Raw genomic sequence first — 27,995 nt, forward strand, 5'->3', positions numbered from 1 at the left:
TATATTTTTTGTGGGTGAAATGCAGCAGGCAATTGCACACAGCAGTGTCCCACAAACAGTCGTGGATTGAGTGACCAAATTATTATTGTTTTTTTACAGTATATCTTGTGAAGTGCTTTGAGACACCTTGATGATATGATATGGCGTTATATCAAATGCAAGGATTATTATATTATATTAACTTTTAAGGCAAGATGATCTTACATGTCACTGAAAAGGGGATTCCAGGTGAAAAGGCTGCCCCAGGATGCCTTCGACCAGCTATTGTGGGGCATGGAGAGATGGGTAAGAAAGACAGAGATGTCAATTTAACATTCAGAATCCTGTAGCAATTCAAATACACGTCCCCTTTAATTAGCAAGAAGCTTGTGAGTTTTCTTGATTGTTCGATCATTTTTACAACTTTTTTTTTTAACTCTTGTTTTCCTGCAGTATCCGTCATCAGTGAAAGCCTTGATCTCAGAACCAGTCATATGTTTCCGTTTCTGACTGTCCTGCAAACACTCTTTTACACATGTTAGAGTTTTCTTGATGAAGAGGGAATTCTGATCCAGGAATCAGGATTTTCTTTCCTTTCCGAGAGACATATGCTTTCCCTGATGATAGCCTTTCATATTTGGTCACAAATTGTCTGTAAAATCAAAAACTCATTAAGAATTGGTTCTGGTCAAGAAATGGTGCTTTCTCAGTTGTACAGCTAACAGGGTTGTTGACCTTTCAAAAGCACAAATGATACAGTTTCTTGTTCTATAATGTAAAGCTGACAATGTGTTTGTGAATTCTGAATTACTGCTTTAGAAATTGTCTTGAAAGATAGTGAACAGAGAACACTGCTTAGTCACAGCTGATGCTTCAGTTATCTCTTCAGTGCTATCAAAATCTACAGTTAAACCAGTTAAGTAAAGAAGACACATTGCAAAAACGTACATGCTGTAATACAATAATAATCCTTGCATTTGATATAGTGCTTTTCACATCTTTGAGTGAAGCACTTCACAGAATATACTTACTGCTAGGTAAACTCCGTGTGGAGTAAGGAAACTTTCCCAATATTTCGCCCTACCGGGAATCAAACCCAGGTCTCTCACTTGCGAGATGAGTGCTCTAACCACTGAGCCACAGACATAGGAGACTGTCATCCCAATCAGTTTAGGCTGGCTTCAAAGTTAAGTTGAAGTGGTGAAATAGTGTTATTAACAATGTTGTAATGTTTCAGAAAATTAGATTCAGACTGAGATACGGCAGGAATGGGCTCTTCCAGACAGGAACTAAAGATGGTGATACAGTTAAATTGTATAGTTGCCTGAATCAAAGAACTATTGTATTGTTTAATGCCTTACAACACAGTATTATGTTGGATGATCTTATTCCTTACCTGTATGGAAACTGATCCTTGGTCATCTGCATGCAGACTAAAAATGGATATTCTGAAAATTTCACAGTTGAGACGAAATCAAGCTGGGCCTCTGTTTCCACACTGGTCTCTATTCCCGTCTTCACAGACAGTGAATCCACCATAACGTTACCAACTACAACCATCGCACCTCTTGAAAACAAATATCAAATAAAAGCGAAACATTTAGGTTTGTACAATGTACCTGCACTCTGATGAATAAAGAATCTTTTTCACCATATCCACTATCCTGGTCAACATTTCTTCAAATAAAATCAGTCATTTGCTTTATGGTTGTTTGTAGGACTGATGTGACAGGTGTTATATACATGTAAATTTGTATTTTATTCTATCAATGGTATCTATTTTACAGTATCTGTGTTAGGAGCAAAGAAATTGTGAAGCTTAAAAACAGTGTTCATGTGTGATTGTGGCCCCACTATCACTGTCCCCTCGCTTACCTTGCCCCCTAGTCAACCTGCTCCCTGCTCACTCCATTCCCCTCTCACCCTGAGCCCCTCACACTGTGCCCCTCACCCTGCCCCACTCCCACTGCCCCCTCACCCTGTCCCCCTCACCCTGCCGCCCTCACCCTGCCCCCTCACCCTGCCCCCCTCACCCTGCCCCTCTCACACCTCCCCGCCTCACCCTGCCCCCCACCTCTCACCCTGCCCCCCTCACCCTGCCCCCCTCACCCTGCCCCTCTCACACCTCCCCGCCTCACCCTGCCCCCCCACCTCTCACCCTGCCCCCCCTCAACATGCCCCCCCCTCACCTTGCACCCCGCTCTTTACACAAAGAGCTGTGTAAACTTTATCAATGACAGTTGTTACCACAAGGAAGCAGCCTCTCACCTGTTTGCCACAGTGGTTTTGGACTCTCTGTACCACAGGCTGAAATCCATTCCACCTGAGATGTCAATGGCTAAACCTCCTTGAAATTCCACATCTGCTAGTAGGCCAGATGCTAAACGTAAAACCTAAAGAAGAGAAAGGGAGAGATAATTTCCCTCTGAGGCTACACCAGCTATTCTTCAGCTACGGATATTGTACAATTGTTCTGGGATTGATCTACGTTCTGAGATGGAGTTTGCCACTCCATTCTGTGGGCCAGGCAAAAAACTGTCAAGTCCGGCAAGTCTGATAAACAATGCAATTTATGTTTATATAGCGCCTTTCAAGAAGACGTCTCAAAGCGCTTTGCACAGCTGACTGGGTTGGGGGTGGTGGGGGTGGGGGGGGGGAGGAGTGGGGTGGGAGCAAACTAGAGCTGAGAATAGTGGTGTGGAGGCGGAAGGTTGACCAAAAGTGCAGTCGATCAAGTAGGTCTTGAAGCGATCTTTTCAAGAAGGTAGGGGCGACGTGCAGGGTCTCAGGGATGGAGTTCAAGAGAGGAGTCAGAAAGCTGCTAAAGTGACCATAAGGACACCTCCTCTTTACAATTTTTTGAAATTACATTCTGTGTTATCTGAAAGCTAAGGTTTTAAATGGGAGGTCAGGATGGGCACCTGCGAATGATCCACCAGAAGAATAAGGCCTTTGACAACGTTTATTGGTTCTCCGGTTGCTGTGAACATCTTCGCCATCAAATCACTGTAACCATGGAAGAAGGTGACTGGCCTGAGCTGCACGTCAAACAGCACAGCAGACATCCGAGCCAAGGACTCCAGCTCCTCTTCACCCTCATCAGGTGTCGCAGCTATTAAAGACTCCAGGCCCTGTGCCTCAATAACAACCTGCAAAAAGTTATGCTGACATTATAATAATAATAATAACTTTTTTTTAAAAATGTGGTCACTCAATCCATGACTGTGTGTAGGACATTGCTGTGCGCAAATGGCTGTCGTGTTTTGCCCACAAAATATAGTCAATTCACTTTGCAATATATTTTGTGAAGCACGTTGAGATGTCTGAACGACATGATAAGACGCTATATCAAATGCAAGGATTCGTTTAAAAAATTATTTCATATAGCGCTTTGCAGAGAATGTGTTCAAAGCACTTTACAAGATTTACTCTAATGTGCAGTGAATGTGAAATTTATAGGCAAATCATAGTAGCCAATTTGTGTGCAGCAATGTCCCACAAACAGCTGTAAAGTGAATGACAAAATTTATTTGGGGGATTGTTGGCCAGGACCCCAGGAGAAACTCCCTTCTCTTTTCAAATGGTGCCATGGGATCTTTAATATCCATCTGTATAGGCAGACGGGACCTTGGTTTAACGTCTCATCCGAAGGAAGGTACCTGTAACAATGTAGCTCAACCCCAGGAGCGCATTGGAGTGTCATTTGAGACTAAGTGAGATGAAAGTCCCAACACGGGGCTTGAACCCACAAACTTCTGACTCAGAAGTGAGAGTACAACTAACCAAGCCAGGCTGACACGTGGTGTTTTGCAACCAATAAGGGACTTGCATTTTGTGCCATCAGTGGAAGCAGTAGTATTAAAGGAGCAGTGGGCCTTTTCTTATTTGATTATCAGATAAAATATTGAGTAAACTTCTGTTCAGAGAAAAACAACACCTTTATATACCTGAGTTGCATGCATCTGCTTTTCCTGGCTCAATATAAATATATCCATGTTGCTCTTTCTCAGGATGCCAGAGCCTGAATACAAGATGTCCAGGCTGTAAGTTGATGCTGAGTCGATGCCCCCTGAAAACATAGAGACTCCATCAGTGATTCTCCACATAGCCACAGCCACTGTGGGTGGAGATGTACCGAGCACTGGTCATACGATGATTCTCCACATAGTCACAGCCACCGTTTGTTCCGCTTTTGCTACCGAATCTCAACATCAAAGGCTCCAGGAGCAAAATATAGTTAGGGGCCTTTAAAGTACGTTGTTACCAATTTTCACCATTAAAAAAGTTGGAATTTTTAATTGGCAGTAAAACTTTTTTGTAAAAAAACTTTTTCAGCTTCAGGGTTGTGTAGCCATCACGGTCCAGCAGATTGCCTCTTAAATCATCCAGTCACAGATGACCTTTGAACCCTGGGACTGTGCACAGCTGACCTCAGCAGACATGAGATCCCATCAATCTGGATTGAATCCCACGTGCAAAAGGACAGCTTGTTTAATGCACTATGCCATAGCAGACCCCAAGGTGCACCAGCTGACGTACGTTTCATGTGTCCAGAGTAGGCAGACGAGGATCCGATCTTGGCGAAACGGTCATAGTTGTGGGTGACAGATTCCTTCAGCACCTGCCGCATTATTTCACTGCAAGAGTTCAAATAGATGGTCAAGATCAAAACCAGCTTCTCTGCAGCATTTATTCTTCTAATCTACAATTCCGAAGAGGTCTTTTAAACTGAAAATCGTGAAAGACTTTGAGGGGGAAAAAAAATGACATGTTTTTAAACGTCCAGCCTGCAAAGGGGTAAATGCAGCAGAAAGCAGGCTTCTTTAAGCCATGGAGTGACGCGAGTGGTCTAAGGACAGAAGAGAAAGACAGTTGACACATCAATCCCACTCCTTCCACAGTGTTAAACCTGCCCAGCCATGAACCTCACTCCAGCCACTCAACCCTTGAGACAAGGCATTGTCACAGATACTCCCACAATCCCAGAGATGAAAAAGTAAAGATGAGGAATATTTATCCTTTCCCATAGTTTTACCATTCAGCATATTGCTATCTGTAATTTGCTTTCACTATAGGAACTCTGTTTAGGAACTATAGGAACTTGAGCAATGTGGAAGCTGTGAGTGAGAGTCAGACATAGAGTGAGGGAGTGAGGAAAGGCAATCGCGAACCCAGGTAACCACACACCCCTAGGGTCTGTTAGAGACAGTTAAAGTTGTCAGTCCTTGCTGGGGACACTGGATAGCACTGAGCTTTTGCCCTGTAACAATAAACCATTGATTATTATTGTTCATAAACAAAGCATCTCTGTTGAAGTATTTGTCTGACTCTGCTGGTCCAGTGTTATAGTTATACATAGAAACCCCCTTCAAAGTTGTACTTCATTAATCACATGAAGGATCTGAGACTGTTGGAAGGTAGGGCAAGGCTTTGATATAACTCCAGCCACAAAACCAGCATGCAATCAGCATTTTACTAATGATAAATTGTGGCGCTGAAGGCAAGGGTTGTTGAAACTGAGAAATAGATCATTGTCAGTTCAGGCATCCAGAGGTAGCATCAAGCTCTTTCAGATCAGGTGTGGCACAGCCAACAGAGTAAACCTTCCTCTACTTTGCCCCAAATGATGGGCAATACAATATTCTGCCCTGTGTGCCTTCATACATTGAGCTCATTTACACGCTATTCTCCTCTTCTCAGTAATTAAATAAATATATCCCTTCACACTTCAACTAAACTCAATATGGTTTTAAAAGTATCATTAAACATAACATATATAATGTGATTTATAATTTAAAATTGCTCTATGTTTAGTTACAAGCGTGCAGGAACAAATCCTTCAATGTATCAACAGATTTTAAGCCAAGTGTACTACAAACTCTATTGAAAGAAACATCCTCTGTTGTTTACCTGGCAGGAAGCTCAAACCGCAAGATATCCTGTACTTTGGAGAGGAGGTACTTATTCATCTCAGGAGGCAGCTCCCCGAGAGAGAGCAGAATGTTCTTCACTTCCATGTAGGAGGGCTTGTTGTTAAAGATGACATTGGCGGCAGACGTTCGCACAGTCTTCTCGTACACTCGGAGGTTCTGGTGGTAGATTCTGTTCATCACCTTTTTCACCTGTTCAGCGCAAGAATCAGTTTTGTGAAAGTATGTAAATCAACGCTATGTTTCCTTTAAGGAATTTCTATCTCTTTTGTTGCCTACGCTCTGCATTAGTAACAATGGAAAGGTCAGAGGTTCTACGGTCCAGAGGTTATCAACGACAACGTACATTTGTACAGCATCTTTTGCCAGTTAAATGTCTGAAAGTACTTAGAACCATAGAATCTTACAGCACAGCAGGATGCCATTTGGTCCATTGCCAGCTTTTTGAAAGAGCTATCCAACTAGTCCACTCCCGCACTCTTACCCAACTCTTAGCCCATAGCCCTGCAAATTTTTGCTTTTCAAGTTACCTATCCAATTCCCTTTCGAAAGCTACTGTCAAATCTGCTTCTATCACTTTGCAGAGGTGGAATGGGAGTCTGAGCAAGGTGAGAGACTAGGGGGTAGGAAGGAGATGATTGAAGAAAGTTCAGTCAGAGGGGTAGATTTTCTTAGAATGGTCTTGAAAACAGAGAGGGAGGAAGGGTGTCTGGGCTCACATGTAACCTGTTGATCCCTCTTCTCACTGGCTTCCACAGCCCTAAAGAAGTCTAATGTGATTAAAAGATCTATTTGCTCACTGGGTTGAATTGTGTGTAAATTGATGTGCCCTGCTCTCTGGAACTCTCTCCCAAATTCCCTCCATGGGATTTGGGAAAGAGATCCAGGAAGCAAGGCAGTTGAAGGCTCTCCCAATAGTAAAGTAACCAATCTTGCATGCCATTCTGTGCTTCTAATTCAATTTCCAGAAGGTCGGTAACTTCACCAACCAGTGGAATGCCACTCAGATTTATAAATACCAAAAAAGGAGTAAATTACATGCATATTATTATTACTATTATTATTATTATGGGGAAAGAGCCAGTAAACATGACCGAAAGGATTGCTAAAGAGTCAGGACAGACACGTTGATAAATTTCTATGGTTCTACTTTAGCAAATACATTTCACAGTAAAATCTTGCAAAGCGCTTTGAGACTCTCAAACAACATGATAAGGTACTAAATCAAATAATAATAATCCTTGGATTTGATATAGTGCCCTATTGCGTCTTTGAGATGTCTCAAAGTGCTTCACTGAATATACTGTAAAGTGAATTGACTGTATATTTTATGGGTGAAACGCGGCAGCCAATTGCGCACAGCAGTGTCCCACAAACAGTTGTGGATTGAGTGACCAATTTTTTTTTTTGAAGGAATTATTACCCCCGGAAAAGCGATCTGCCATTCGACTAACAACCGGGTTCCTACTTACTGCTAGGTAAACAGAGGCGTGCGGAATTAGGAAACTCGCACAAAGTTTCGGCCTGCTTGGCGAGTGCTCTAACCACTGAGGTACAGGACTCCACATGCAAGGATTATACTTTATAAAATAGTAGGAGTTGGAACGAAGAAGAAAGTCACCTTTTCTGTAATGTGCTGGCTATCGTATTTCTGAATGGTGTTGACTGCAATGTTGCTGATGGGTCCGGAGCCAGACTCTGCCTGCTTCAGTAACAGTGGGATTGCTTCGGGGAGCAGGGCATTTTTCAAGGAAAGGATGTACATCATAATCTCAGACTCCTTCTCTGTGTTTTCCAGACCTTCGAGAATCAGTTTCTTTGCCTCAATTACTGTCTGAAATGGAATACAATTTATTTATTTACAGTCAATTTTGGTTTAGAAACTGAAATGCAGAAAACCGTATTATTTACAAAAGGAAACCTGAACGCTGTTTCATAAAACACTGGATTTTTCTGACTTTCTAAATATAAGTAATTTACACATCATGAGCTACACTCTGCAGCACTCCTAGCAATAGAATGTGGGTTACAGTTCCACAGTATAATTAACCATAGCCATAGCTGAAGTTTGGCTCAACCATGGCAAAGGTCATATGGGGTCTGACCCCGGCAGGAGCTGCTCCGTCCCAACCCGCTCAGGGCGCACCCACCGGGAAGCCCACGAGCGCACCCAAAACTGACTGAAATAAACATAGTTGTACAGAAGGACGCCTGAGATCTAACCAAAGAGCGTCCCGAAAATGTATGTACGATAAACATGTCCACGTACGTACAGTGCACATCGGGCACCTTCTGAAAGCGGCAAGCACGCCTTATCAGGGTGTGCGCGGGCACGCGCATAGATGTTGTGTACACAGGGGCAACTCCCGACTGTGTTAAAGGGAGTGTCCCAAAAAAAAGTGCACAACCTATGTGTGGTGAAGGAATGTACCGTAAACAGCAGCATGTTTTTTGTATCGGGAGAAAGGGGAAAAATTGTAACAAAAGATGTTGTGTTTGTTTTGGATTTCTGTTGTACTAAATATTATCTTTATAAATAAATATATATTTTCAGAAAAAAGTAATTGATGTGTGGCACACACAACAGTTACTGTCATTTCCACTCACCGGTAGTTCACAGAGTTTCTTCTGGCAGAGTTTTCTAATCAATGCTCCCATGATAATAACAACAGTTTCCTGGATATCATTGCTCTCAATTTTTCCATTCAGTTTACCCTGTTAGACACAAAAAAAACCTTACCAATGTTAAAAAATAAACTAGCTACATACAGAGACTCCGTTAACAGGAGAGTTAGGGAATGCTATGAATGTAATATTAAAAATAGTCCTTGCATTTGATATAGCGCTTTATCACGTCATTGAGACGTCTGAAAGTGCTTCACAAAATATACTGTAAAGTGAATTGACTGTCTATTTTTGTGGGCAAATCACGGCAGCCAATTGTGCATTGCAGTGTCCCACAAACAGTTGTGGATTAAGTGACCAAATTATTATTATTATTTTTTTGGAGAGATTATTTTCCCTGGAAAGCAATCTGCTGATTGACTAACAATCGGGTTCCTACTTACTGCTAGATAAACAGAGGCATGTGGAGTAAGGAAACTTGCCTAAGGATCCCTGGGAGAACTCTTTACTGGAGTCTAACTTATCCAGTCATTTCTCATCCCTGTAACACTGGGGATCAGCCTAACTGCTCTCCAATGTGCTCCCTCAAGAACCTTGGCAACTCCCTTAGGTTGAGGTGACCAATACCATATGCATCACTCCAGGGTGTGGCCTGCACAATTTGAGCATAACATCTGGGGATTTTATATAGCTGTATAGCCCAGTAGCCTTGCTTATTACTGGCTCACACTGTTTGGGCACAATGACCAGCTAGTCAGCTAACGTCCCTAGATCTCTTTCAACTTGCTCCTCATATTTTTGCATCCTGTATGCACCCCTTTGCTTTTATCTGTATTGAACTTCTATTTGCCAGTGATGAGTTCAGATGCAATCCTGTCAAATTGTATGTAAGACCTTGGCTGCCTTGTTGGATTCCACAGTTCCTCCTAACTAGCTTAAAGTCATCTGTAATCATATCTATGTTAGATATCAATCTGAAAATATGTTGGTTCCAGGCTGCAAATACTAACCATTAATGCTTTAAGCATTTCTTCATTGGGGTGAGAGGCAAAACCACAAGCATACAGAAAGCGTTCCTGTAAGATGACGGTGCTCGCATTCCCAAAGTCCAGGAACTCCAGCATAGCCTTCAGTGAAGCTGAAGTCTGAGCAGAAGTCACAGCGTCAACCAACTGTGGGCTGTGAAGAAAAGGCAGACACATCTGAATGAGTGCAATTCATCTTAGAGCTTTAGACTGACATCAAAGATTCCAAAAGAAATTCAGAAATTCTAGGATTTCTGGATTTCTGCTCCTGAATCCAGTGATACTGCGAGAAATGCATTTATATGGATACTAGTGGTGAGGAATTTAGACTAAGGTGTGATGCTCCAAAGCTAAATAGGCTGCCGACCCTCACTGAGATCCAATTTAGAAATTGTGCTAACCATGTGCAATTCTGTACGAATTACAGGGCTCCTGTAATCCTTTTCATTGGTTGTTTTGGTAGAAGGAATAAGGAAGTCACATACATCCTGGAAAATATAAACCTAAATGGGGTAGAGGAGCAAAGGGATCTAGGGGGACACATACACAATTCACTAAAAGTGGCAACGCAGGTTAATAAGGTCATAAAAAGGCAAACCAGGCATTGGGGTTCATTTCTAGAGGCATAGGAATGAAAAGCAGGGAAATTATGGTAAACTTCCATAGAACCGTGGTTAGACCACACTTAGAATACTGTGTGCAGTTCTGGTCCCCACATTATAGAAGGGATGTAGAGGCACAGGAGAGGGTGCAAAGGAGATTCACAAGGATGATCCCAGAACTGAGAGGTTATACCTATCAGGAAAGGTTGAACATACTTGGACTCTTTTCTCTTGAAAACAGGAGGGTAAAGGATAACCTGACAGAGGTCTTTAAAATGATGAAAGGTTTTGATAGGATAGACACAGGGAAGCTGTTTCCACTTATGGGGGAGACCAAAACCAGGGGCTATCAACATAAAATAGTCACAAATAGATAAGTTAGAATAAATTTCTTCACACAGAGAGTAGTGGGAATGTGGAACATGCTACCACAAGGAGTTGTTGAGGCAAATAGCATAGATGTATTTAAGGGAAAGCTAGATAGGTACACAAGGGAGAAAGGAATAGAAGGTTATGCTTGAAGGCTTAGTTGAGGAAGGGCAGGAGGAGGCTCATATGGAGCATAAACACTGGCATAGACCAGTTGGGCCGAATGGCCTGTTTCTGTGCTGTATATTCTAATGTATTCTAATGTATTTTGCTCTTGCTTCTTAGAGCTTAAGTGACACAAATCACGAATGGAATCCCTGGGTCACCCAACGACCTGCCCTTTCATAGAAACATAGAAACAGGAATGGCTTGGCTCTAATTTTATGATTATGTCCCCTTGTTCTGGATTCCCCAACCAGAGGAAATAGTTTATCTGTATCTACTGTATTGAATCCCTTTATTGCTTTGAAAACCTCGATCAGTTTACCTCTCAAGTTTCTAAACTTTCCCAATACTTTCATGTTTGGGAAACTTTTCCAGTCGTTTATTGATGATAGGATGAACGTTTTGGATAAAATGGATTAAAAGTTAGGCTTCTGCCCAAAAAACAATTTTCTGCCTGGTGAAGATCAGAAAAAAACTGCAGAATAGTCCATGAGTGTTTTTACAGTACTTGTCCTATTTTGGGAGTAAAGAATCAGAAAGCATCATTAATGGTCACTGGCAACTGAAGAACATAAGCAGAGGCATAGCCTTGTCAGCGACTCACAGTAAGCTGCTTTTTGCACTTCGCAGGACTTGCAGTATCTCTTGTTTTTTCGCTTTCCTCAAAGTCTGAATCAGGGACAAGAAGCTCCGAGTAGCGGATGCTCTGACGAGCTTCTCTGGCTCCAGCTCCTTTTGAACACTCTGCCAATGTTCTTTAAGCTACCAAAAGAAAGAAGAACATGTTTAACCTACCAGCTGCCTTGGTATTATTGTCCTCTATCAGAATATCGTGGCACAGCACATTTCCTCGGTTACAACCTATGCAAACTGGAAGTGATACTTTTAGCTTTCATTTATCAGCTGGTTATCTTTGCATGTAACAGTTCAGTCATGTTACAATCTCTCCTAAATGGAAGCAGTCAACATCCATATTGGTATTGGTATTGATACAATACCTGATGTCTAACAATACCCATTCATATTAGTACAGAACCTATGTCTGCTTTAAATTACAGAACAACATCAATGAGATGTAGAGCTACAGATTTAGAGCCTCTGGTGCTGTGGAATTTGTCTGTTTTCAAATCACAACAAAAAATAAATAAAATTGTCAATCACTATTGGAGACTTTTCTTAAGCATCTCTGAAATATGAACTGCTTGTCACTGGCCTGAACCAACAATCATATAGATAGTGGCATCCACCACTGGTTATGAGCAATTAGTTGCTTTCAGAAACACTTCTTAAGGACAAGGCTGCCACTAACTACTGCAAAGTAATTTTCCCTTCCCGCCCCAACCCCTCCCAGAGGGCGCATTTGTGTGGATGTCAAGTGAGGAAAGAATCTGACTTGGCTTCTGAATAAACTCTGTGGTCAATATTCATGACAGCTCACAATGTAAAAGGTTATATGTAAAAAAATTATCACCTGGGTGAGATACTGGAAGATGACATAGCTGTACTTCCAATTAGGGTTAGGGTTAGGTAGAAGGAAAACAGAAGTCAAATGTTTTTAAGAGAACAGGAAATATTGAACTAATTATTGTTTCTCTTCCCTGACTGATACCCAAATGATCAGTGGCAGACTGGCTCCCCGAAAGGGCTTGGGATTTTCAGGTAAAATGGGGTCGCCGAGTCATGAAGGGGGGCCTATTTGTGGGAGCGCTGAGTTGTGGGCCGCTAATTCAGCATAAAACCTCCATGCATTTAAGAACTTTTTTGGGGTGCTGATTCGACATAAAACCTCTGTGTGTTCAAAAACTTTAGCAGGTCTTAAATAGAACTTATGAACTAGGCTGCTCAAGGTTAGCAGCTCATCTAAAGGATGGCACCAGCAACATTGCAGCATTACAGCCCTGCATTGGAGTGTCACCTTAGATTATATCCCAACGTGGGCTTGAACTAACAACAGCCAAAGACTTAAAACCTAGGTGGAATTTTACCCATCAACCCACAACTGTTTGTGGGATGCTGTTGTGCGCAAGTGGTAGCTGTGTTTTGCCCACAGTATATACAATCAATTCACTTTATAGTATTTTCTGTGAAGCGCTTTGAAGATGTGATAAAACGCTATATCAAATGCAAGGACTATTATTGTTATATTTTACCCCACATACTGTTTGACCCTTAGGTAAAAATGCCTGGAAAGATATTCCAAGCACCAGCACACCATCGTCACAAGCACAAAATACTATTCCCTTCCAAGGATAAATAAAAGAGTATGTCTAAACCAGCTTGATCACTCACCGAAGGACAGCTTTGGCAATCTGCTTTGACATTTTCGGAGACCAGGGACACAGCCACAAACTTGGGATTCACAGATTTAACAATGTCGCTAACTTCTTTTCCAGTGATTTGCTTTGGGCCAGCCTTTGTCGCTTGAAACACCAACTTTTGACTGAAGAAAAAAAACATTGTTTTACTGGAGATACAGCAATGGCCAGTTACTGGTGTTCTGCAGTTCCTAGATAAGGATACATTAGTATTCGAGGACCATCCTTCAATATGCTCAGGGTCTTCATATACTGTGTAATTCAGTAATTTACCTTTGGCACCATTGGGGGTGATTATTTCCCTAGTGGCTGTAAGACACTTTCACACTCCCTGGCATTAAAGTCCTTGAATAGTTTTAAAAGGGAATTAGATAGGTGATTGAAAAAGAAGAATATTAGGGGATACAGTGTGCGATCAGGAGAGTGTGATTATACTATGTGATTCTTTAACATCCCACTAAACATACCAGTAACTCTGGAATATGGGTCAGTGGCTTATTTCTCCAGCAGTCACTAGGATCACTGTTCTCCTGTGGTATCTAAATCAGAGAATCATAGAACCTCATAGCATAGAACAAGGCCATTCGGTCCATTGTGCCTGTGCTGGTTGTTTGAAAGCGCTATCCAATTAGTCCCACTCACCCACGTTTACCCCATAACCCTGCAAATTTTTCCTTTTTAAATACCTATCCAATTCCTTTTTGAAAGCTATTATCGAATCTGCTTCCACCACCCTTTCAAGTAGTGCATTCCAGACCGTAACAACTCTCTGGGTAAAAATTGTTGTTAATTTCTACAGTTTTGAAGTTCTGTAGTTTGTTGCAAATTCCAAAGCTGGGGTCAAACAGGCTTCCGACCATGCTTTTGGAAGATTTGTGCCTAATGGGAAGTTTCAATTCCCCTTACCCAAATATTAAAATCCCGGTCTTACTTTGAAATGATTTTGACTGCCAGTTCTTGTTGAAGATTGAGTGAAATCAGGCGATGCTCCTCATAGAGTATGGTGTGAATGAAGTTCCCTTTCAGCACAAAAATGCCACCTGATGTTGCATTTGTGCTGACTCCTAATACCTGGAATAAAGGAAAAGACTTCAAACATTCTGACCTCAAGTGCAGCTCTTCAGATTACTGTCAGTGCTTCTAATTTTAAATACTGAGCTGTTGTTGTTCTGTAGCTGCCATTAATAGTGAAACTATAAAACAACAGCTGGTCTCAGTCACCAGGGATGGCAGTACCTTCCTCCACATCCCTTGTGATGGCCCCCACATCATAGGACAAATGGTAACCAAACCGTGAGGACCCATTCAGACCTTGGCTCACAGGGTTGGGAACATGTCAACACCAATAAGTGTCAATGAAGCAGAATGGCTGGTGCCTCGGGCTTGCAATCTTCTCTGTTGGAATTACCCCATGTAATTTCCTCTCCTTGCCCACCCCTCCCAATGAATATGTTTGGCCCTTAATCAACCTAAAACAGTCAATTAGGTTTCTTTTCCATTTTGGCTACCAATTGTCGATGTACTCCCAGGTTACGTAAAATGCAGAGTAAAGTTTCTTCTGCTCTGGCCCATTAATGTATCTGATTTGGTGATGAGCTTTAAGTGTTCTGACGCCTCCTTCACCTCGTCTTCTTCTTCCCCCCACTCCACACACAACCAAGGCCTGCCATAAGATCCGTCTTTTCAGCTGTACTTCCCTCTCTTCCCAACCCCACCTTTACAAGTGACCGTAAGTATGGTCAAAGAAGAAAAAGGAAATCTGAAGACAGATACAGAGGGGGCAAGGGGAAGGGGGTCGAGGCAGGGAGTTGCATAGGTTTGGGCGTATTGTCTGAAGGCACGTTTGTCATTTGTGGAATGGAGAGGTTGGCGGACATGCAGGCCCAAGTTGAACAAGCAAAGGGTAGAGGAGTGGGGTGTGAGCACATTGGAGAGGTACTGATTCGTGAGCAATTTGAAATCACTCCATTCTGCGACGGAGAGCCAGTGGAGCCTGCCAAGGACTGGAGTGATGGAGATGTGGATGTTGGTATGGGTAAGGTTCCAGGCAACTGAGTTTTTAATCAGTTGTACTTTTGAGTCCTGTAGCTCAGTGGTTAGAGCACTCGCCTTGCAAGCGAGATACCTGGGTTCAATTCCAGGCAGGACGAAACGTTGGGCAAGTTTCCTTACTCCACATTCCTGATAATAATCCCTCCAAAACAAAACAATGATAAATTGGTCATTTTCAATCCACGACTGTTTGTGGGACACTGCTGTGCGCAATTGGCTGCTGCGTTTCACCCACAAATATACGGTCAATTCACTTCACAGTATATTCTGTGAAGCACTTTGAGACATCTAGAGAAGTGGAAAACGCTATATCAAATGCAAGGATTATTATTATTATTATGAATGGTGGAGCTGGGGTGACCGGTAAGGAGTGCATTGGACAAATTGAGTTGAGAAGTGATGATAGCTTGGTACTCATCTAGGCCTTGATGTGTAACAAGCAGGTGGACAGAACATTGGTGGACCTGGGGTCATGAATAGAGGAGTAAAGTAGATTTGGGTGTCAACTGCTTTCATGTGGAAGTTGACCATGTATCTGAAGATATCATCCCCGAGAGAGAGCACGTAAATAAGAAAAAGGAGGGGGCTGAACATAGCGGATTGGGGTACACTGTAGATGACTGCAGAAGAAACTGTTGGAGGAGAAAAAATGATTGTGGTGGGTCAAGTAGGTCTTGATCCAGGAGAGTCCAGTCCATTGAGAGGAATGAGGGAGGAGAGGCAGTGGAGGAGTTTGACATGTGTTGATGCCGACTATGTTGATGGCAGCAGAGGAGCCCAGGAGGACAAGGAGGCAGAAGAAGCCTTAGTCGCAGAGAGAGAACATCATTTGTAAGTTTGACGAGGGCTGTCTCAGTGCTGGTAGCAGGATGGAAACCGGACTGGAGGGATTTGAGCAGGGAGTTAGAAAAGAGTGAGTGAAGTTGGGTACCAACAGTGCAATCCACAACTTCAGAAAGGCAGGGCAAGTTGGGGGTGGGCCTATAGTTGGCAAGGGATGAAGGATGTTTTTTTTAGAGGGACGGGTGATATCAGCATTTATGAGGGGGAGAGGGATGGTGCCAGAAGAGGGAGACAGGTTGACTGTGGCCGCCAGCAGGGGGCAGAGGAGGGATACTTGGATGGTCCCATTGAGGAACACATTGGCAGTAATGGAGACTATTCCAGAACTCACAAAACCAATATATCGATACCAAATTTGAAAAGCAGCCATGAAATTCTTCACCTATTTTGTTTTGATTTCGGGGGCAGCCCTCAAAGTGTTAACTGAAGCTGAGGCATCTTCTGAAACTGCTTCACCAACCACATACTCCAAGTGACTGATGTGCAGGACAGCTGCTCTGCTCTTACACAAGCTGCTTGAAGTGGTTTGTCCCATTATTAGAGCAAGCGACAGAATTCTTTTTCCCGTGAAGTATTTTCATATTGACACCTAATAATAATTCTTGTATTTGATATAGTGCCTTATCACATCTTCGAGACGTCTCAAAGCGCTTCACAGAATATACTGTAAAGTGAACTGACTATATTTTGTGGGCAAAATGTAGCAGCCAATTGTGCACAGCAGTGTCCTACAAACAGTCGTGGATTGAGAGACCAAATTATTATTAATTTTTAAAAAAATTTGAAGGAATTACTATCCCCGGAAAAGCGATCTGTCAATCGACTAACAACCGGGCACCTACTTACTGCCAGGTAAACAGAGGCGTATGGAGTAAGGAAACTTGCCCAACACTTTGCCCTGGCCAGGAATCGAACGCAGATCCTCTCACTTGAGAGGCAAATGCTCTCACCACTAAGCTACAGGACTCCATGCATAATATTATTCATTTATTGAAATACTGAGTGCCTTTTAATCATGAAAGAACTGGTTTCCTTACTGCATATTAGAATAAAGCCTCCACTGCACTGACCTTATTGTGGTTGACAAAGCCTTTCTTTGCCACTTTGCAGCTGTTCAGCAATTTCTCTTTAGTCACGTGGTTTTCTTGGGCCTTGTAGTTAACTTTGCACTCACCAGAGACATCGACCTGGAGATCGGGGGAGAAAAATAGCATATAAGAGAAGATGAGACAGAGAGCGTGAGAGAAACTTTCAAGTTAGAAAGGAGAATGGGGAATTCTTTACAAAGAACTAAGGAAAACTCGGTTTGAAAACTAAGATTGAATTTAAGAATTTTACGAAATTCTGCACAATTTTAAATTTTAAGACAATGGTCTTAAGTCTAAGACTGAGAAATCTCATATCCTTTAGACTCAATCAGTTGAGTATTACTTGGTTCTCAAAGGTACAGGTTGCACTTTGCAATAAGGAATTAGCCGAGTAACTCTGTGGTGCATGGGTCAGTGGCCTATTTCTCCTGCAGTCACTAGGATCACTGTTCTCCTGCTGTATTTAAATCATAGAATCTTACAGTACAGAATGAGGCCCATCATGCTTGTGCTGGCTCTTTGAAAGAGTTATCCATTAGTTCCACTCCCCCGATCATTCCCCGTAGCCTTGCAAAGTTTTTTCCTTTTCAAGTATATGTCCAATTCCCTTTTCAAAGTTATCACTGCATCTCTTCCACCCCCCTTTCACACAGTGCATTCCACATTCTAACAACCTGCTGCCTAAAAAAAGGTTGTTTTGCCAACACAAAATGAGTTGACCCAGACTTGCCTTCGCCTTTTCATTCAGTGAAATCAAACACTTGTTACAAATATAATTATTACTATGTGTGATGAATAACAATAGTCATGATAATGCACAGAACTCAACATGAAATCAAAACAGATGTGTTCTGATGGAAGGTCACTCAAGTGGACGTTATTCCCTCTCAGATGCTGATCGACCCACTGTGCATATCATGCATTTTTTCTGTCTATTGCAGTGATTTCCCTGTTTATCTTTATTAAGGACATTATTACCTCTCTCACGCTTCCAGACTTGACCTGCAGTTGGAAGAGACTGGCAAGGCCTCTCTTTATGTTCTGAATCACCAGAGGCTCATTCGAATAGGTGTAGAAAGACTCCACCTGAGGAAAGAATAACAGGTCACAACCTTGCCTGACTCCACTGACTCTCCGTCCCTCAAAGGATCGAATTCAAGATCCTCATCCTCACTTTCAAGGCTATCCATGGCTTTGCCCCTCCTATCTCTCTGACCTGCTGACTCCCCACCAACCTGCCCGCTCCCTCCATTCAGCGGGCTCCGGTCTGCTCCATGTCTCCCGCCCGACAAGCCCTACCATCGGTGGCCAGGCTTTCAGCCTCTCTGCCCCCACACTCTGGAACTCCATCCCACGGTCTCTTCGCCTCGCTTCCTCCCTTGCCTCCTTCAAGGCCGGTCTCAAGACCCTCCTCTTCGATCGTGCCTTTGGTCGCCCTCCCACCTCTCTGACTTCCCTCACCCCTACCCCACCCCTCCCCCATGCTCAGGTCCTGAGCCCTGACTGTCCAGCACCTTGGGATGTCCTCCTATCATGAAAGACACTCTATAAATGTAATTTTGTTGTTGTTGTTCTTTGTGCTACTGTCAGATTTCAAAAACAACAACTTCCATTTATATAGTGCCCCTCACACAGGATAGAGTGCCAGAGTGCTTGACAGTGGCAGAGCATGGTGACGAGCACTCTTAATTCTCACATGTCAGCTTTGGCAGCAGACGTCAACAGACTGTTTGACTGTGGAGGTGATGCCCAATCTGGTTGTCAATCAAAATCAATATGAATGCCCACCCAACAGGGGTCACTGGACAGTGATGAAGAGTGGAGACCCTAAATGAATTGCAGCTCCCTAACTCAGAAGTGCTCAGATCATTTGTAATATTAAGAATAATCTTCCTTGCATCTGATACAGTGCCTTATCACATTGTTGAGATGTCCCAAAGGGCTTCATAGAATATATTGTAAAGTGAATTGACTGTGTATTTTGTGGGCATATATTTGTAGTGTCCCTGACTGCAGTTCTACAGTACCTAATTCAGAAGAAACAGAGTAAATCAAACTTGGGATCTTCCCAGTTGACCTGTATGGTTCATCTATTCACCAAGTAACTCACTGAGCCATTGCGAGAGGTGCAAGGATATACGTTAATTATAAGCTGACAAAATATCCAAGTGAATATAAACCCACACATTTAGCTTTGATTTATTTATTATGCCCTATCAGTATTTCTATTTCTTACTGACTTTGAACTTTAAACCATGCTGAGACACAGAACGTTTCCTGTCACCCTGCAAAGGAATGTGTGCAGTCAACATTTATTATTCAGTCAGGCATAGCGACACTTGATAGGGGTGAATAAAGTGGACCCTCCATCAGAGAAAGGGCAATGGTGACTTAATATTCTTCAATGCCATTTAGAGACCTGTGCAATTATATTCCAGTTATAATGCAGAATTTTGCAGGTGTTGATTAGCATACAATTGGGGTGGCTTTTTAGCCGGGGACATCTATGGGTGCAACAATACTACATTTTATGTATAACCGTGAAACAAGTTAAACATTTTGGGTTCATTCTCAAAAAATGTGTTCCTTTCTCCAAATCTACCAAAAGTGACTTGGAGGAGGCACTGAACTCAGCCCAACATTTATATTTACAGTTGAAGTCCCTGGGTTACTGGCTATCTCTTCAGAAGGATTCAGTGGTTTCATGCATTTCGTCCTGTGAGTAAGATGCATGATCCTTTCACATGGTCAAAGGGGAGAGGAGGAGCTCTTCACAAAATTACTGTTCAAATGCTGAGTCCAACAAGCAGCTTGAAGTACACTAATAATGGGTAGTTAAGAGGCACTGCTAAATGTGCTGATATCTCCTTTTGGGAATATGTGAAAGGTAGTAAAACATAATTCAGATCTTCTCGCCCTTAACGTTTAACAACTGAACCCTGAACTCTATGCACCACTCGCATTATTGCATTCTTGAGCAGCAATCTACCAAACTCTGTGTTATCTACAGCAATGAAGTTACCTAAACTACATGTGTCACATTTCCATTGGCTTGTTCTTGACCTCTAACTGTTCAATCAGATTATTTAAATCATACGCACGGGTTACAGAGTATCGGGTAACTGAGCAATAGTAAACAAGTTTACTTCTGAACTAGTATTTTTTACACATCGTTGCAATAGCTGCTGACACATTAATGTGAGTGAGGTATAGGGGAACAATGAGTCTGATCTGATTTGGGATTCTGGTGATCACATAGAGTAAATACTAGCATTGGAGTGGTTGTAGGGAAAAGTAACAATACTTATATTAAGCGTAAAGAGAACAACAACAAAATTACATTTATAGAGTGCTGAAATCCGGCCACCGATGGTGGGGTGGGTCGGGCGGGAGACACGGAGCAGGCCTGCTGAACAGAGGGAGCGGGCAGGTTGGTAGGGTGTCAGCAGGTCAGAGAGGTAGGAGGGGGCAAGGCCATGGGTGGCCTTGAAAGTGAGGACGAGGATCTTGAATTCGATCCTCTGAAGGATGGGGAGCCAGTGAGTCAGGCGAGGGTAGGTTGAGGGAGAAGACTTTAGAGGAGGTTAAGGTTAAACTTTACAATCTGGGAAGAAGAGAGCTCATCATTCAGATGTATAAAATATTAAATTGCATAGGCAGTCTCAGCATACTGTTTCAAATTAAACTGGAGAACTGAAATTTAAAATATTTACAGCTAGGCAATCAGAATAGTTTACTAAAGGGGCTTCAGTTCTGCAGATACCAACAGCCCTCCACGAACTCACACGATCCACTATTTTTATGTGTTATCGAGACAGTGAGCATCAGCACGGCTGCTTAATCACACCATAAATGAGCCCGATGTTGCCTCACCCAGTGACTACATATGCCCAGGTAAGGACAAGGACAGTGATCAGATGGTGGAAACCTGGCTGAGCTTTTCCCTTCCTGAAAATACAGCTTTATACTCTTTACAATACAAGACACAATACAATACACATTTACATATATCCAATTTACAAGGAAGGCACAATACAATATGCATTTACATATATCCAATTTACAAGGAAGGCCTTGAGATGGACCAAGCAAATATTAGGATCTATATCTTTATAAACACATACTTGGGGATTAAAACATGGCAATTTCTAATTGGATTCCTTGATAAAAACCCAAGTTGCAAATGGTGATTCTCTCTGGTGACCAGAAGTATGTCATGCCGGCCTGTGGAAACTCAATTTCAAAACAATTCACTCAATGCAACACTTGTAGCCTTGACACTCCAATGCAGTGGTGGGGGTGTGTTGCATTGTCAGAGGTGCCACCCTTCGGATGAGACGTTAAACCGAGGTCCCTGTTCAGGTGGACGTTAAAGATCCGATGGTACTATTCAAAAAGAGATGAGAGTTTCTCGTGGCCAACAATCTCCCAAATAAAATGGATCATTCACTCCATGGCTGTTTGTGAGACACTGCTGTGCACAACTGGTTGTGCACTTCACTCACAAAATACACAGTCAATACATTTTACAGTATATCCTGTGAAGAGCTTTGAGACTTCATGATGACATGAAAGGCATTATGTCAAGTGCAAGAATTATTATTAATATGGTTTCCTAATGGTTTGTTGCGACATTCTCTAGGTCATCAGAAGCTATTTCCGTTTGTGATTTGGTATCGTCATTAAGAATCCCTTTAGAAAGAGCTGCATTTTATAATCTATCAATCTTTATATGTATATATCTATCTTCTGCAGACCTTTCTTTTCGACCGCGCCATTTGGTCACCTTCCTCCCCCTCCCCTTGGCTCGGCCCCGGGATTCTTTACTGTGAAGCACTCTGAGACGCCATCTGGCATGGAGGGCGCTATATAAATCCAAATTGTTGTTGTTGTTATCAAAGATTCTGTAAAAGTATTTGGTGTCAAAACCACCACATAACACTTTGCAACATCTTGACATGGCAGGAGACTGTCTTACCTTCCCATTGATCCAGTGGATAAGTACTGGACTCTGCAAGGTTGACAGGTAATTCTTGCCCAAGATCCCCTCACCAGATGTATCTTTAAAGATGTTTTCATCATCAGAACGATTGGCCACAGTTTCAAATTTGACATCGGATATCTGGAAAATGACATATAACGTTATATATATAAAGTTACATAAAAATCACTGCAATAACTTCCGACAAAAACAATTACCTTGAAGTAATTGTTTTACGACATCGTTGGGTTAAGGCTTCACTGTACTCCGAGATTGAGGAAATAGAAACACGTGTCCATCAATATCCTGAGTTCTAAAATAACACTCCCAATGTAAAGGTATAACAAATAGACTGCTATTTTTAGTGATCAGCATGATAGACCCCATCAATTTTCTTTATAAATTGGAATCCTAGCTTGGATACTTTTTTTGGACTGACATTAAGATGCCAGTGGTTTCTATGGAATTGTGCAGAAACAATATCCATTCAAACAAACACAATCAATAAATAAAAAGTGAACAGGATTTGTATTGTATTTAACAGACCAGCTCTCAAATGCTTGAGCTCCCATGACTTGCATGAGTTTCAAATTTCCATGCAAATGTTTATAATATTAAAGAGTAAAGTGAAATAGCTGTGGGTCTAATTTGCATTAATCGCAAAATGGACTTGAAGAGTTTTTGCGTTTTCTATTTGCAAATATTTAAAGCTGCTCAATTTGTGATAGTTGCAAAATTAGTAGCTGCGGTTTTTGAAAGCTAGCAAAGTGTAAAGCAAAGGTAACAGAGCAAAACACCAAACCATTGACCACTACCCCAGCTCAGATCAGCTAACTTGGGGTGAAACCTAGAACCTTATGGTTGTGAGTGGATCAAATACCACATATTGTAGTGCGTTTAATATCCATTCAGGTGTTAAAGCATCCTTCTGGAGTGCCTTGACTTGCTGTGTGTAAGTGTAAGCTTGAGCTTGGGAAGGGGAATGGACATTCCAGGTGTCAATTTGAAACCAATTGAACCTACCCCACTCTGCTCATCTGAGAGCTACTGTCCCATCACAACATTAAAAGGATTTGGCTCTGGGTAATACCACAGGTTTCAGCCTTGTTATCTCTCAAAGCAAGGAAACCATTTGGCTGTGGTGGGTGTTCTTTCCACATTGCTCAAGCGAGCTTCGTAATGGATAACCCATGTAGCTATTTGAGAAACGCTTGTTAATTGGAGCTCCATGACTGAGGGAAGACAGTGAGGAGTGAGGAAGCGCAAAACATTGGAAGAAGAGAGAACAAAATGCAGAAAATCATCTGAGATAAGCTATCGTTCTCCTCCCTTCCCCCCAAACACAATTAAAATGGTTAGTATTAAAAGACCTACCGCAACCCTAATAAGATGGTCTTTATCATTGCTAGGGTTTGTCCATAGGATATCAAGGTTCACGTTGGATATAATCCTATATCCTGTGCTCTCTTCAACAATTCTGCCCCCTCTGTCCAGCAGCACCTCCATTGTATAAGTGTACTTGTATGTCTTCTCATTGTTGAACCTCAGTTCAGGCTGTTTTGCTCCTTTGAAGAGAATAATCAGATAAGAATCAGATAGATATAACAATTATAAATGGGCTGATTTACAAGCACCATCTTTCTGAGTTAACATGCCTTTGTTGAACACACACACAGGCTATCAGAAACAATTCGGTACCAGACTCAGACACTCATATCTATAATCTAGACTTGTCAGAAAGCCCAGGGTAAATTTGCTTTGCTAAGCTACTCTGACATTGGTCACTAGACATGTCAAGTTACCCTTTGCGAAGTAAAGAGAAAACACCAGCGATGGTAGGAGATTCAGAGAATTAAAAGGAAACAACCTAAATAATAATAGTCTTTACATTTGGTATAGTTCCTTTCATGTTAAAGGATGTCCCAAAGGCTTCACAGGATATATTATAAAATGCAGTGATTGTGTGTTCTGTGAGTGAACAGGCCGCCAAGTTGTGCATAGCAATGTCCCACAACAATGAAGTTAATGATCAATTTAATTTGGGGGAATGTTGGCCAGGACACCAGGAGAAACTCTTCTTTTTTCGAATAGTTACATGGAAGTGTTACTAACTGAGCCAGGCTGATACAGGAAAGTGGGGCTGAAGCTTATCAGAGAAGAATTGATATGGAAACCTGTGGAAGTTTCACGGCCTGGTAGTAGCATATGAGAAGAATTAAAACAGTGGAGAAAATGGATATTAAAATGAGGGACAAAAATAATTCATTAAAGTGGGTTTCACTCAGATTCCTTTCTCTGCATTATTGTATTTTAACATTTATTTCACTGTAGTCTTCAGGGTTCACAATTGTTACCCCAGGTGAGCTCTGGCTGCTTGTAGACAGATTCTCAGACTTTGTTTGTGGCAGATGAGATTTTATGGTTTCATGTACACATTGGGTGTAAGGAAAATTCAGAACTGACCCATTAACTCCAGATGTGCCAATAAAATCATTGACCACCTCATTATAGAAGAATACCAGCTACTTATAAGCAGCTAGAATAACTGAATAGATAGATGCACCTTGTGATATGGTACAGAGTGATTCTGTTATAACGCAGTGTCTTGGCTCCGTAAGATTTACACTGGCATTATAATGGGGCTGGTCATCTGGTGACTGCTGACGTCACCTCTGCTTGACTTCCAAGCAATGCACACAGCACTAGAGATGCTCATGAGAGCAGCAAGTCTACCCAGGAAGCCAGTAAATCGGCATTAGAAACCACAAGTTGTACCACATTTCTGGTAACTGTGAGTTCTCAGGAATCCTGTATTAAAAGCAGTCTCTCTCTCTCGCAAGACAGCTTATAATGGGGCCCGTGTATGATTCCTCCCATTTCTCCCAATCAGCATCACACCAATTGACTAAGATGATGACTGTTCACAAGATCACAAGAAAGATTCGGATGAAGAGAGTATTTCAGCCCATTTGATTTCATCCTTCCACAATACCCACCCTCTTGTCTTCCCGTAAAGGATCAAGTTGTTTTTTAAACGTCTTAGCTTCAACCACCCATCCTGGTAACTGGTTCCACTCATTGATTATCCTTTGGGTAAAGAAAAACTTCCTGCTGTCTGTCTTGGAATTGCCCTTTGAAAGTCCAAACCTGTGTCTTCTTGTTCTCAAACGATCACAAGATTGGTTTGGATAAAGAAATTCTTTTGGCTGTTCCAATCTCTTTCTTTCTGAACACCCACCCTATTGTACTGCCATCACAGCATCAAGTTGCTTTTTAAATAAGTTCAGTGTCCTAGCCTCAACCATCCTTCCTGGTAACCTGTTCCAGTCATTGATTACCCTCTGTAAAGAAAAAAGTCCTAGTGTCTGTCTTGAAATTGCCCTTTACAACTCTAACCATATGTCCTCTTGCTCTAATGGTTATAGTTTTTCAATTCCATTTTGAATACAAGAAACTACTTTCAATCCCATAGCTCATTCCTCTAACATTGGGGATCATTCTCAACACAGATACTTTTTTAGTGCATCCTAAAGTATTGATTTCATGCAGAGAGAGCCAAGATAACAGCAGCTATTCGCATTAACAACATTCTTCCATTTCATGTAGCAGCCTAAAGGTGAAACGGTGCTTACCTTCCCTTACTGGTTGAAGCTTAAACTAAAGAAGACAACAATGATACTGCTAAGAGCCGCCACTTTTTTGGAGAAAAGAATGATTTGTGTAGGATGTGTTAGTTCATAAACATATTTTCGACCACAAAATATACGTTACAATATATTGTGTGAAGTGCTTTGAGATATCTCAACAATGTGATAAGGTGCTATATGAAATAGATTATTGTTAAAAACTANTTTTTTAAATATTTTAATTACACATCTAGTTATGCTCAATTTGACCTTTAAATTGCAGCAGATTCAGCAGAAGCCCAACATCAGATAACCTGCCTCAAGAACGTACAAGTGGCCTTTTGCAGAGAGACATTTGTAGAGATCTGGGACGAAGTTCCCGGGCAACCGAAGAACAGTGCATGGCACGTGGGGACCAGAGGGGAGGAAAAGGGAACAGGAATATGATACAGAACATATACCTGGACCTCAGAGCATTTTACCAGCACAGACTAATTGGGCCTAATGGCCTGTTTCTATACTGTATCATTCTATGGAAATCTACTCGACATTATCAATTGGAAAAGATAAGTTAGGGAATCGAGCAGATGAATCTGCTGCATGCAATTAAGTGGAATGGCCTTTTGGCCAATTGTACAATTGGGAAGGACACGTTGCATTCCTTTCTCTGTACATACTCTTCTGTAGCACTAGTAGATGCCTTGGTCAGCAACTTAGTGATGTTGTCCTTTGTGGAACACATGAGCAAGAAGTCATCTCATATATCTATGCATTTCTTTGCATGTGATTGTATTAAAAGACTCAATGAATACAATGAAACAATTCACCCCCATTCATCATCTAACTATTAAAACATAATCTAATTACTCCGCTTGGAGGTTGGTACATAGGTCACACCTTCATGAAGGTTTTATGACTTTTAAACCTCCGGGCACATATTGATGCACCAGTGCAATGTTGAGGGTTTACCAGCTACCACCATAATAGTCATTCAAATTATTGGCTGTTAGAATCAATAATTCAGGTCTCACCGTACGCAAGATAGGCTTTCAAACTAAAAAATCATTCACATATTTTACAAAATCCGCAAACCAGTGATCTTGCTGCCCCAAATTGATCTTATAATGAATACAGCACCCAAATCACCACTGTAATAAAGACCCCATTCAAATCAAATAGGCAAAGAGAAACAATCTTTACATTCAAGTGGCCTTGGTTGGAGCCACAGCAGTACTTTTAGATGATTTTGAACCTTCTTGATTGCTTTCAGACAGATTTAAATCCATTTCATATTTTGCAATAAAATATCCTCCAACATCTCCCAAAACTATCACTGTAATCATATACTTGATTTGAATATCTTATAGGATAGACTCAAACTAGCAATACTGAGAACAACAGCATTATTTAGAATGAGGGTTCACGAAAGTATACAAAATACAGTGGAAAGGGATACAATAAAACAATTTACTATATTCAGTTTCGGTTTGAATAGATTATTCTGTGGATACAGAATGCTGTAATTACTATCCCCCTCCTTCGTTACAGTTCACGACGTCCCACACAAATCATTGTCTCTTCCCCCTCCCACCACACCGTCCCCCCACACAACATCCCCCCACCCATACAACCCCCACCCCCCACACATACACACACAGACCTAAAAAAAAGTTATTTCAGTATTATCAACGTTCTCTTCTTCAGTTTAAGCTCCAGTGCAGTTAAATTGACAGTCTTAAAATAGAGTGAATGAAAGAGGAATAAAAGAATGAGAAAATACCATATTTACACTTAGATCAGTCTATGGTTAGGACTATTCATAGGTCATTTTGTCTCTCTCGCCCCCATCACCAAATTCTTGCCTCTCTTCTCGGCTCTCATACATTTGACAGGAAACAAATAGACAGTGAAATGTCATGTACAGGAGGACTGGGAAAACAAATGGGGTTAAGCAAATAAAGTAATACAGGATTGAATCAGTGTTGTGCTACTTTTCTCTTAAATAATTATAGATAAAAGGCAAGCTGCAATCGTTCCCTCCTTTAAACTGCACCCAAAACAAGAGCTGAGACATGGTCATAGAGATGCATCCAATAAATACTTACTTTTGATAGAAGCTGATGATGAAGTAACTATTAAGATCAACAGCGCCCAAATTTTGGTCATTGTCCAAAGTAGAGAGCTCTACCCCAATGAATGAAATTGTATGGCAGGCTCAGGTCAGCAGAACAAAAAAGAGAGACAGAGAGAGATGGGTACACTCGCTCTGACAAGGTAGCTCGAGAAAAAAAAGACTCAATGTTGAAGGTTTGATGGTTTATCTGTGTTGCATAGAGGTCAGATTCCAAACTCCAAGCATTGGTTCCAAATCAATGGTTAAATATTAAACTTTAAA

General features: G+C 41.7%; 1 protein-coding gene across 1 annotated transcript; it reads right to left on the reverse strand.

The window, feature by feature from the left end:
• Nucleotides 1–329: 329 nt before the first annotated feature.
• LOC103188745 (microsomal triglyceride transfer protein large subunit) lies at nucleotides 330–27,876 on the reverse strand. Its single transcript, XM_007908827.2, has 18 exons — nucleotides 27,706–27,876; nucleotides 23,349–23,539; nucleotides 21,972–22,115; nucleotides 17,972–18,079; nucleotides 16,976–17,092; nucleotides 13,942–14,081; nucleotides 12,985–13,135; nucleotides 11,300–11,457; nucleotides 9,545–9,713; nucleotides 8,517–8,624; nucleotides 7,531–7,743; nucleotides 5,890–6,101; nucleotides 4,519–4,616; nucleotides 3,927–4,048; nucleotides 2,901–3,128; nucleotides 2,248–2,372; nucleotides 1,376–1,546; nucleotides 330–631 (listed from the first exon to the last, which is right to left on the reverse strand). The coding sequence occupies exons 1-18, from the start codon at nucleotides 27,764–27,766 to the stop codon at nucleotides 460–462; spliced, it is 2,688 nt and encodes an 895-aa protein (XP_007907018.2). The 5' UTR covers nucleotides 27,767–27,876; the 3' UTR covers nucleotides 330–459.
• Nucleotides 27,877–27,995: the final 119 nt, after the last annotated feature.

This window comes from Callorhinchus milii, unplaced genomic scaffold (assembly GCF_018977255.1).
Source record: "Callorhinchus milii isolate IMCB2004 unplaced genomic scaffold, IMCB_Cmil_1.0 Scaffold43, whole genome shotgun sequence".
Taxonomy (NCBI): domain Eukaryota; kingdom Metazoa; phylum Chordata; class Chondrichthyes; order Chimaeriformes; family Callorhinchidae; genus Callorhinchus; species Callorhinchus milii.